Source organism: Lolium perenne, chromosome 2 (assembly GCF_019359855.2).
Source record: "Lolium perenne isolate Kyuss_39 chromosome 2, Kyuss_2.0, whole genome shotgun sequence".
Taxonomy (NCBI): domain Eukaryota; kingdom Viridiplantae; phylum Streptophyta; class Magnoliopsida; order Poales; family Poaceae; genus Lolium; species Lolium perenne.
In genome coordinates this window covers 188,409,365-188,421,137 of record NC_067245.2, presented here as the reverse complement: position 1 = coordinate 188,421,137, position 11,773 = coordinate 188,409,365, and the positions used below count along the sequence as shown (strand labels likewise).

Below are 11,773 nucleotides of genomic sequence, written 5' to 3'. Positions count from 1 at the left end.
TGCACCAAGATCACATAAAGCATTACAATCAAAATCTTTAATCTTCATCTTAATGATGGGCTCCCAACCATCCTCTAGCTTTTTAGGAATAGAGGCTTCACGCTCTAGTTTCTCTTCTCTAGCTTTTATGAGAGCATTTGTAATATGATGCGTGAAAGCCAAATTTATAGCACTAGCATTAGGACTTTTAGCAAGTTTTTGCAAGAACTTTATAACTTCAGAGATGTGGCAATCATCAAAATTCAAACCATTATAATCTAAAGCAATGGGATCATCATCCCCAATGTTGGAAAAAATTTCAGCAGCTTTATCACAGGCAATTTCAGCAGTTTCGCGCTTTGCATTCGAAGTGGAAACATTGCTAACACCAATTCTTTTATTAGTATGAGTAGGAGGTGCAGCAACATGTGTAGCATTAGCATTACTAGTGGTGGTAATAGTCCAAACTTTAGCTATATTTTTCTCTTTAGCTAGTTTTTCATTTTCTTCTCTATCCCACCTAGCACGCAGTTCGGCCATTAATCTTATATTCTCATTAATTCTAACTTGAATGGCATTTGCTGTAGTAACAATTTTATTATGATGATTCTCATTAGGCAAAACTTTTGATTTCAAAAGATCAACATCAGCAACAAGACTATCAACTTTAGAAGCAAGTATATCAATTTTCCCAAGCTTTTCTTCAACAGATTTGTTAAAAGCAGTTTGTGTACTAATAAATTCTTTAAGCATGGCTTCAAGTCCAGGGGGTGAACTCCTATTATTGTTGTAAGAATTCCCATAAGAATTACCATAGCCGTTGCCATTATTATAAGGATATGGCCTATAGTTGTTACTAGAATTGTTCCGGTAAGCATTGTTGTTGAAATTATTATTTTTAATGAAGTTTACATCAACATGTTCTTCTTGTGCAACCAATGAAGCTAATGGAACATTATTAGGATCAATATTAGTCCTATCATTCACAAGCATAGACATAATAGCATCAATCTTATCACTCAAGGAAGAGGTTTCTTCGACAGAATTTACCTTCTTACCTTGTGGAGCTCTTTCCGTGTGCCATTCAGAGTAGTTGATCATCATATTATCAAGAAGCTTTGTTGCTTCACCAAGAGTGATGGACATAAAGGTACCTCCAGCAGCTGAATCCAATAAATTCCGTGAAGAAAAATTTAGTCCTGCATAGAAGGTTTGGATGATCATCCAAGTAGTCAGTCCATGGGTTGGGCAATTTTTAACCAGAGATTTCATTCTTTCCCAAGCTTGAGCAACATGTTCAGTATCTAATTGTTTAAAATTCATTATGCTACTCCTCAAAGATATAATTTTAGCAGGGGGATAATATCTACCAATAAAAGCATCCTTGCATTTAGTCCATGAATCAATACTATTCTTAGGCAGAGATAGCAACCAATCTTTAGCTCTTCCTCTTAATGAGAAAGGGAACAATTTTAATTTAATAATATCACCATCTACATCTTTATATTTTTGCATTTCACATAGTTCAACAAAATTATTAAGATGGGCAGCAGCATCATCAGAACTAATTCCAGAAAATTGATCTTTCATGACAAGATTCAGTAAAGCAGGTTTAATTTCAAAGAATTCTGCTGTAGTAGCAGGTGGAGCAATAGGTGTGCATAAGAAATCATTATTATTTGTGGTTGTGAAGTCACACAACTTAGTATTTTCAGCGTTGGCCATTTTAGCAACAGTAAATAAAGCAAACTAGATAAAGTAAATGCAAGTAAACTAATTTTTTTTGTGTTTTTGATATAGCAAACAAGATAGCAAATAAAGTAAAACTAGCAACTAATTTTTTTGTATTTTGATTTAGTGCAGCAAACAAAATAGTAAATAAAACTAAGCAAGACAAAAACAAAGTAAAGAGATTGAGAAGTGGAGACTCCCCTTGCAGCGTGTCTTGATCTCCCCGGCAACGGCGCCAGAAAATATGCTTGATGGCGTGTATTTCACACGTTCGTTGGGCAACCCCAAGAGGAAGGTATGATGCGCACAGCAGCAAGTTTTCCCTCAGAAAGAAACCAAGGTTTATCGAACCAGGAGGAGCCAAGAAGCACGTTGAAGGTTGATGGCGGCGAGATGTAGTGCGGCGCAACACCAGGGATTCCGGCGCCAACGTGGAACCTGCACAACACAACCAAGATACTTTGCCCCAACGAAACAGTGAGGTTGTCAATCTCACCGGCTTGCTGTAACAAAGGATTAACCGTATTGTGTGGAAGATGATTGTTTGCAGAAAACAGTAGAACAAGTATTGCAGTAGATTGTATTTCAGTAAAGAGAATTGGACCGGGTCCACAGGTTCACTAGAGGTGTCTCTCCCATAAGACGAACAGCATGTTGGGTGAACAAATTACAGTTGGGCAATTGACAAATAAAGAGAGCATGACCATGCACATACATATCATGATGAGTATAGTGAGATTTAATTGGGCATTACGACAAAGTACATAGACCGCCATCCAACTGCATCTATGCCTAAAAAGTCCACCTTCAGGTTATCATCCGAACCCCCTCCAGTATTAAGTTGCAAAGCAACAGACAATTGCATTAAGTATGGTGCGTAATGTAATCAACAACTACATCCTTAGACATAGCATCAATGTTTTATCCCTAGTGGCAACAGCACAACACAACCTTAGAACTTTCTCACATCGTCCCAGGTGTTAATGCAGGCATGAACCCACTATCGAGCATAAGTACTCCCTCTTGGAGTTACAAGCATCTACTTGGCCAGAGCATCTACTAGTAACGGAGAGCATGCAAGATCATAAACAACACATAAGCATAACTTTGATAATCAACATAACAAGTATTCTCTATTCATCGGATCCCAACAAACGCAACATATAGAATTACAGATAGATGATCTTGATCATGTTAGGCAGCTCACAAGATCCGACAATGATAGCACAATGGGGAGAAGACAACCATCTAGCTACTGCTATGGACCCATAGTCCAGGGGTAGACTACTCACACATCACACCGGAGGCGACCATGGCGGCGTAGAGTCCTCCGGGAGATGATTCCCCTCTCCGGCAGGGTGCCGGAGGCGATCTCCTGGATCCCCCGAGATGGGATCGGCGGCGGCGGCGTCTCTGGAAGGTTTTCCGTATCGTGGTTCTCGGTACTGGGGTTTTCGTCACGGAGACTTTTTATAGGCGAAAGGGCAGGTCAAGAGGCGGCACGGGGGTCCCACACCACAGGTCGGCGTGGCCAAGGGGGGGGCCGCGCCGCCTTGTAGTGTGGCCCCTCCGTGGCCCCTCTTCGTCTCTCCTTCGGACTTCTGGAAGCTTCGTGGAAAAATAGGCCCCTGGGCTTTGATTTCGTCCAATTCCGAGAATATTTCCTTACTAGGATTTCAAACCAAAAACAGCAGAAACAAAGAATCGGCACTTCGGCATCTTGTTAATAGGTTAGTTCCAGAAAATGCACGAATATGACATAAAGTGTGCATAAAACATGTAGATAACATCAATAATGTGGCATGGAACATAAGAAATTATCGATACGTCGGAGACGTATCAGCGCGGTCTGGGGAACTCTCAAAAGCGAGCTATACGGTGAATCATATGATGCAAAAATAGGTGATATGGAAGCGCAAGAGTACCCTGGGGATGTTGCAGTGGTCGATGGAGTTGATTGGACACAATGGTGAGCTCAATTTCGCTGATACCAGCGATGAACTACAGAAGAAATTGGCTCAATTCACTTCACTCCGAGTTCCCCTCGATGCTTGGCTCTTTCTGGATGATCACCCCGATTTGGAGCTTCTCCTCATCCATTCCATGGACATTGGGGTGGTCGGGTTTGTCAGATTTGTACCCAATGCCGGTGGTGGGTTCCAGACGAGTTTGAGGAATATAGAGGGTTAGAGGGGAAATGGAAGGATACGCCGGTACTAGGGCGACACAGCGGAGTTGCGCGTAGATTTATAGGGCAATGCGAGGTCTGCAAGCTCATTTCCTCGCCGACAACAAACATGACGCGTCAGCGATGTCGGTTGTGTTTTCGAGCATGAATCTTGAGGTTCCGACTGGCAGCGGATTCCTAGTTTTTGCGCCATGGTTCTGAGATGGTGCTCACATCCGGGCTCGTCCTTATTGACGATGAGGACGTGGTGGAGGATCTCTATCGTGCTATTGACCATCAAGAAGAAGAAGACACCTTTCTTCTATTTTTATGCCAAATCGATATGTCTGTCGTGCTGGGATGGCTTCTGTGTGCGAGTGGGATGGTGTTGAGCTGCGGTGCTGGCTGCTACGGTATGTTAGGTGAGCCTTTATTCTTTTCCTTTTTCTATTTTCTATTTTGATGTTTGATTCTAATTTAAATTCAAATCTAGTTGAGTGATTTTGAAGTATATCTTACGCTAAAATTTATTAGTGGTGGGTCTAGGTTAAGATTTTGTGTTAAAACATTCCTGGATATAATAGCATGGTTGTATTTTAATAATAATTCAATATTTCAAATAAGTGGGTTACTAGAAATTATTTTCCCTTCTCTTTTTTTGGACTTTAAAGTATTTTCCAAGGCTTGTACAATTGCCTGATAATGCATAATAGTGTTATCTTGTATTTATTTTGTAAGGAATTAATTCAGAAGGTTAATCTTATTATTTAATTTCTTATTTGAGGATATGATCTCTTGGACATTATTTCATGTGCTTACTTATTTCTAAGAACTTGGAATTTAATATAGGGCTACTCCAAAATGATTAATACTCCTTTCTTCAAACTTGACTTTAAATACCTAGAGTAGAGCCTATTCTTTTCATGGGTCATGCATTTGCTCAACATGGATATCTAGGAATATAATGTGAGGTTGCATTAATTATTGGTTTCACAACTTGAGTTGTTCTCCATGAATATTGTTGTGAATACCATTATTGGATTTGAGATCTAGGGTTTGGTACTAGGACTTTCTGATGCTCACTAGTGAAATGGGGTGTGGTCTAGGGTTCTACTTGTGATCATCTAGTGATACATAATTTAGGGTTAAGATATGGGCATAGGGTTCTAGGTGTATTTTGATGTCATGTTATGTTGACTAGGGTTGATCTTCCTCACAATAAAGTGATATTTGCTTCGAAATATTACTACGGTTGACATAGTGATTGGTTATTCAAAGATTTGATGTCCTTCAATGCTGAGAATGGTCTATGGTTGCTCGCTAGTGGTCTCCCTATGATTTCATGTGATGGATAATATTTGCTTATCAAATTAGGATTTAACTTATTCTCCCTTATATCTCTAAAGTATAATCATGAAATAGACATGATCATCTTATTCTCAACAGCTTCTTACTTCAAGTTCCGTATGGTTTATGATAATTACCAAATTGTGATGATCATGGTATTGGCTTCCTAAGGTATGTATAGTGAAATGTGGTTCAGCTCTCAGATCAAGTGTTGTTTGAACAACTATGGTATAGCTCTTCTCTTGTACTTTTTGGGTGCTCATGGCTAGGTTAGTACCAATGAATTATCTCACTGGAAATAACTTGAATAATAACTTAAACTTACTCAAGATATGATGATGTGATCATATGGATATATGGATTGTTACTCCCCTTGTTTGAGGTTTAAGGAAGATTGTTTTGAATTGAGAAAAGTAGGAAAGACAAGGCTTGTGTTGATGTCATTGCCATGAGTTCAAGATTTGAATTGAAGATATACCATGAAGTCATGGTAGGAAAATTGGTTTAGTTCAAAACATGGAAAAGATAAGTCAAGAATGGTTTCTCCATTTTCTTGTTCTTTTGACTTGTAGTAGAATAAGCATCCATATGTTGTTGCAACAAAACCATGTTACGATCCTTTAGAAGATCTGGTGTTTTATCCCCACTTAATGTGTTGTTGTAATAAACCTAATTTTATTTGATAGAACCCATAGATAAAACCACCTCTACCCAAAACAAGGTCTTAACAAAGGCCACATTGAAGGTTATAGCGCTTGACTAGATGATCTACTTCAGTTCCATCAGCTCAAATGAAACTTCATTGTGACAAGTTTTATTTAAAAGCGCGAAATTTTTCCCAGATTTTATATGCACGAATGTAATGCACACATCTGTTTTGCTCTACATTTCTAGGCTCTAAATCTTGAATGTTACAATAGGCAACGTGCAAACAGTATAGCATCATGATGAAATGCCGATTGCAATTGTGCATGTTAATCCCAACTCAATCATTCTCTCAGTGGAGAGAGAACGTGCTGATTGTCTGATTTCATGCAGATATGGCCAAATTAGCAAGGCAGACGTACATTTCAAAACAAGTGCTTCTATTTATTCATTTTAGAAAGATGAGCTGAAAACAAGAGGTAGCTGCTAGCCTAGGGATCGCCATGGCATAGTGGTAGTAGTAGTACGTACGTACCAGCGGGCAGGGCAGGCGCATGGCAGTGTATATCACTGCACTGGTGATACGTAGCCGATGCAGATATGGGAGGGGGACACACGAGCTTTTGCATGCATTGGCAGCTGTGTGTGGAAAGGGAAAGATCCCTGCCCTGAAAACGCAAAGGAAGATGCATGGCGGAATGTCACGGAGAGAGTGGTATCAGAGCGGAGGGAGCAAAGCCTGACGACGCCACAGCCAGCCAGCCCTAGATAAACAGACAAACCTCCTCCATCCGGTGTGCATGGAGCGAGGCCACGCACAATACGTAGTACTCTATAAACAAAAAAGAGAAAGTAAAGTAAAGCGGATACAAAAGAAGGCAGCAAGCAGCTAGCTGAGCCTGAGCTAGGACAGTATGCTACAGTGAGCACACCTACAGTAGACGGCTAAAACTGACCGATAAAGAGGCACGCGCTCTCACCACTGCATTTCCCACTCTCAGCATCACTAGCACCAGCACCAAACTCGGAGGAGGAAGCGCGCGGTGGTGACAAGAAGAAGAAGAAGAAGAAGCAGCCACAACCAAGAGCGAGCGAGAGGCGGCGCTTCTTCTCCGTGCGGGGGGGTGTGGGGGGTGGGGGAGGACACAACCACCCATCCAGTGATGCGCGCCGGGGTGTACACCATCCACCAGTCGCTCACCGCCGAGGCGGCCGCGGTGCTCAAGCTCGCGCTCGCCCTCGCCACCCGCCGCGGCCATGCGCAGGTCACGCCGCTGCACGTCGCATTCGCGCTCCTCAGCTCCTCCTGCTCGCCCCACCAGCACCACCATCCGGGCGGCGGCGGAGGCGCCGCCTACGGGCTGCTCCGCCGCGCCTGCCTGCGCTCGCACCCCGCGGCGGCGCAGCACCCGTTCCAGTGCCGCGCCCTCGAGCTCTGCTTCAACGTGGCGCTCAACCGCCTCTCCACCTCCGGCCCGCACTCGCCGCCGCCGCATTCCTCGGGGCCGCCCTTCGCGTCCTCGCTCATCCAGCCCAGCCCCACGCTCTCCAACGCGCTCGTCGCCGCGCTCAAACGCGCGCAGGCCAACCAGCGCCGCGGCTGCGTCGACCTCCAGCAGCCGCCGCCCGTCACCCTGCAGCAGCAGCAGCAGCAGCAGCCGCTCCTCGCCATCAAGGTGGAGCTGGACCAGCTCATCATCTCCATCCTCGACGACCCCAGCGTCAGCCGCGTCATGCGCGAGGCCGGCTTCTCCAGCGCCACCGTCAAGGCCAACCTCGAGGAGGAGAGCGCGCACATGTGCATCAACTCTTCCTCCTCGTCCCCGCCACCACCTGTCATACCTCCGCACTTCTTCCTCGACAACAACAGCAGCGGCATTGGCGGGTTCGGGATGTGGCCGGCGCAGTTCCTGGCTCCTCCGCCGGGCGCGGCCGCTCCTCACTGCCAGGAGGACGTGAGGGCGGTCCTGGAGGTGATGGTGCGGAAGCAGGGCAGAAGAACCAACCCCGTCGTCGTCGGCGACTCGGTGTCCATGGCGGAGGCCGTCGCCGGCGAGCTGCTGCGGCGGCTGGAGCGCGGCGAGGTCCCCGAGGAGCTAGCCGGCGCGCACCTGCTCAAGCTGCAGCTCTCCTACGTGCACGTCCGCCTCATGAACCGCGCCGACGTCGACGCCAAGGCCGCCGAGCTGCGCCGCAGCGTCGACGCAGTCCAGGTCCAGCGCGCCGGCCTCGTCGTCTACGTCGGCGACCTGCGCTGGGCGCTCGACGAGGACCCTGCCGCCGCCGACCACACCGCCTCCTCCTACAGCCCGGTGGAGCACATGGTGGCCGAGCTCGGCCGGCTCCTGGACGACCTCCGCGCCAGCGCGCCGCCACGCGGCCGCGTCTGGCTCCTGGCCACGGCCAGCTACCAGACCTACATGCGCTGCCAGCAGCGCCGCAGGCAGCCTTCGCTGGAGACCGCCTGGGCACTGCAGGCCGTGGCGGTCCCCGCCGGCAGCGGCACTGGGCTGGCCCTCAACAATCTCCATTCTTCCTCCGCCCCAACCCCAAGGTGAGCCGCTAGTACCATTCCCTTGTCCTGCATGTGTCCTGCGTCCTTGTTGCCTTCTCCCCCATCGCTGTTGCACGCAGCCTTCCTAGCGTGTTGCTGTCTGCTACTGTGTACAAACTACAAACACTAGCTACTGAGGGCCACTTAGTCAGACCAGATGTTGCAAAAAATACAAACTACTGCTACACTAGCTAGTTCCTGCACTCCTGCTGCTAGCTAGAGCTTCCAATTACTTAAAAACCATTTTTTCCTCTTTCGACATTGATGAGGACCTCGAGCTTTCTTGTCATCTGAAACTCAAGCATGTGAGCATGCACCTGCAGGGGCTAGAAATCAATGAGGAGCACAGAAACAGTGGTATAGATGGATGGGGATTTTATTTTTGTTGTTTTTGGGGAATGCAATGCTTTTGCGCCCTCTGCAGAGATTCCATCTGATCCGATCAGGTTCCTCTGCATGCCCGGCGAAAAAGTCTTCCTCTGATGCAGAAACAGTGCCTGGCTACCCTGCTCTCTTTTGGTACACAAATGTGTATGTGTGCGCGAAGAAGACTGATCCGTTGCTGCCACATTGTGCCTTTTCCTTGCAATGATGCACTCTTCATGCACAAGAACAATCATATTTTGCGTACATAGGGATAGTACAATAATAAAATTTCAAACTGGGTAGATATATGCGGAGTTCCTATGATTATTTGCCTGACCTGGCTATTATCCTAGTCATCAGAAAAAAGTGCAGAAAGTTGCAGTACTGTACAAAACTTTGAAAAAAAGAAGGAATCCAAAGTTTATCCTTTGTTATATTTAGAAACTCCAACGATGGTCTTTCTGCTTGATCCTTTTGTACGTGCATACGAACTTTAAACGATTCCACCCCGCAATAGAAACTTTGGCATGGTCTCGTACTGCCATACGGCTGCTGGGCACATATGCTTACCATTGTTTTGTTTGTCCCCCGATGCTCCAACAGTGCGGCTGCGATGCAGCAGGCCATGGCGACGACAAGGCAGCAGCTCGCGCAGGGTCCTGTGGCAATGGCAGCCGAGGCAAAGGCGTTGGGAGGCGAGCAGGAGGAGAAGCTGTTGCTGTGCAGCGAATGCAACAGGAACTACGAGAGGGAGGCGTCGGTCGTCAAGGTGGAGGCTGACGAGGAGGGCCCGCGCTTCGGCCTCCCTGCCTGGCTGGTGCTGGAGAACAAGCCACCCGTTGATCATCGGATGCAGCACAAGGTACTTAACAGGGATCACAGAGAGATCAATCAGAACATCTCATTGCAGTTCTTGAGTCTAATGTCTTGTTACTGTTTATTTGGTGATTTAGGAGTCGTATCTGATCGAGCTGAAGAGGAAATGGAGCAGGCTGTGCGGAAAGCTTCACTTATGGGGCAACAGCCAGCAGCATGATCCATACTCTGCTTCTGTCTTCGGTTCTGGGCTACCTGCAGCATCTCCAAGCTCGTGGTGGCCGAGTCCCTGCTTGCCGCCGGGCAGCCAGAGCAAGCCGAGCATCGCAGGTTTCTTGGGCTTGGAGGGGTTGATGGAGCACGGCCGCCGGTGGTCTCCTCCATCGCCGCTGCCTTGCCCGGGCCTCATGGATCCTCACTGCCCGGACGTCAAGACGACGCTCGCTCTTGGCACCGTCCTCCCGCTCTCGGACACGGCGACGTCGGACGGCCGTGCTCGGGGCAGGGACGACGGCCTCGCCCATGAGCTGGAGAGGCGGCTGCGCAAGAACATGCCCTGGCAGCCTGCGGACACTGTCGCGGAGATCGTCGAGGCGGTCGCCGGCGGACGGAGCTACGGGAAGAAGGGTGTTTGGCTGTACTTGAAGGGGAGCGACCACGCCGCCCAGCAGCGGGCGGCCGCGGTGATCGCCGAGACGTGCTGTGGCTCGGCCGATCAGATCGTAGCCGCCGATCCCAAGAGGTTCAGCTGCGCGGAGGATTTCTGCTCCGATGTCGTCTCGAGGGCGAGCAGGATCGGCTCCACCAAGTTCGTGCTCGTCATCCACGACGTCGAGCGCGCGTCCCGGCCCGTGGTCGAGTGTCTCGTGGCAGCGTCCAAGCGCGGTTGCATCACCGACCATTTCGGCCAAGAACTCTATCTCTCTGAATCCGTCGTCATCGTCACAACATCAGAGTTCGCCCATGGGGCCAGCGACGTCATCAGCCTGCGTCTGCGGACGTCGTCTTCGCCCAGGGATTTCAAGAGGAAGGAGGAGAACGATTCACCGTCAAGAGAATGCAAGCGGGCGCGGCACGACGCCGGCGGCCATGGCATCGACCTCAACCTCAACCTCTGCGTCGGCAGCGACAGTGACGACGATGGAGTTCCGAGCGACATCACCCACGAGAGCGACACCAGGGAGCGCGGGCAACCGCACGATCTCCTCGAGTCGATCGCCACCAGCGTCTTCACCCTCGACAAGGGTGCGGACGCTGACCAGCGCGCCGCGGCGGCCATCCGTGCGGTGCTCGTTGGAGCGCTCCGTCGGGAGGTGCAGCTCGACAACCAGGCAGCGGAGGCGCTTGTCGCGGCGTCTGGACACTTTCTTGACGAGGTTCTGGAGAGGTGGGCAGCGGAGGTGTTTGAACCAGCGGCGGCGGCGGCGGCGGCAGCTGGAAATGGCGGGAAAGTGGTGATACTGGGGATAGGGCCAGGGGGTGGGGCCCGGGTGTCAGGATACATGGGCTCGGCCCTTCCAAGCAGGGTCCTTGTAGAGTGAGCTCACAAAAGTTTTGCTCCCTTGCGGTGTAGTAGTAATGTGTTCTTAATTAATCCTTAGCTAAATTTCTTGTATGTAGAAAAAGATGGTGGACTTGAAATGAAGTCTTTGGTTGGGTGGGGGGTTATTGTTCGATTTTCCATTGATAATGTGCCGATGTTGTTCAGTTTCCTCTCTGCCAAATTGCACTTCTGTACCAAGTAAGACTTCAACTTTTTTTTTAACAAGCGAATGGGGTGATGAAGTTGAGAGGCTACTTGAACCTGATCCATTGTGCTTATGCTTTGGGCTTGAGAGCTCTTATCAACTCCATTCCAATCTTGCCCTGAAATTTTCTGAGAGATCCAGGAGGCTATAAGAGATTTATGTGAGAAACTTTTCAAGGGTTCCAAGAATAGGTGATAGCGCGGACTACTTGTTATTTGCGGCCGCATAGTCCAAATTCAGGTTTACCCCCGGCCCAGCAGCCCGATGCAAAGTGAATGAGTTGTCCGCTGAGATGCATTCTAAGTCCAAATTTGTGGTCGGAATGCGTCTGCGGACGCGTGAGGAGTCCGTGTGTGTCCTCCTATTCCTCCTACGTGGCCCGCCCATCAGTGGCACAGAAGCCACTTCCACTCCCGCCAC

General features: G+C 48.3%; 1 protein-coding gene across 1 annotated transcript; it reads left to right on the top strand.

Annotated features, from left to right (window-relative positions):
* Positions 1 to 6,787: 6,787 nt before the first annotated feature.
* Positions 6,788 to 11,322, top strand: LOC127334209 (protein SMAX1-LIKE 4). The gene is made up of 3 exons (XM_051360629.2): positions 6,788 to 8,423; positions 9,393 to 9,651; positions 9,743 to 11,322. The coding sequence occupies exons 1-3, from the start codon at positions 7,033 to 7,035 to the stop codon at positions 11,144 to 11,146; spliced, it is 3,054 nt and encodes a 1,017-aa protein (XP_051216589.1). The 5' UTR covers positions 6,788 to 7,032; the 3' UTR covers positions 11,147 to 11,322.
* The last annotated feature ends 451 nt before the right edge of the window (positions 11,323 to 11,773 follow it).

Bases quoted from the DNA above. Each gene is read 5' to 3' on its own strand.
- LOC127334209 (XM_051360629.2), top strand. From the start codon at position 7,033: ATGCGCGCCGGGGTGTACACCATCCACCAGTCGCTCACCGCCGAGGCG. The intron at 8,424-9,392 runs GTGAGCCGCTAG...ATGCTCCAACAG, and splicing joins TCCTCCGCCCCAACCCCAAG to TGCGGCTGCGATGCAGCAGG. The intron at 9,652-9,742 runs GTACTTAACAGG...TTGGTGATTTAG, and splicing joins ATCATCGGATGCAGCACAAG to GAGTCGTATCTGATCGAGCT.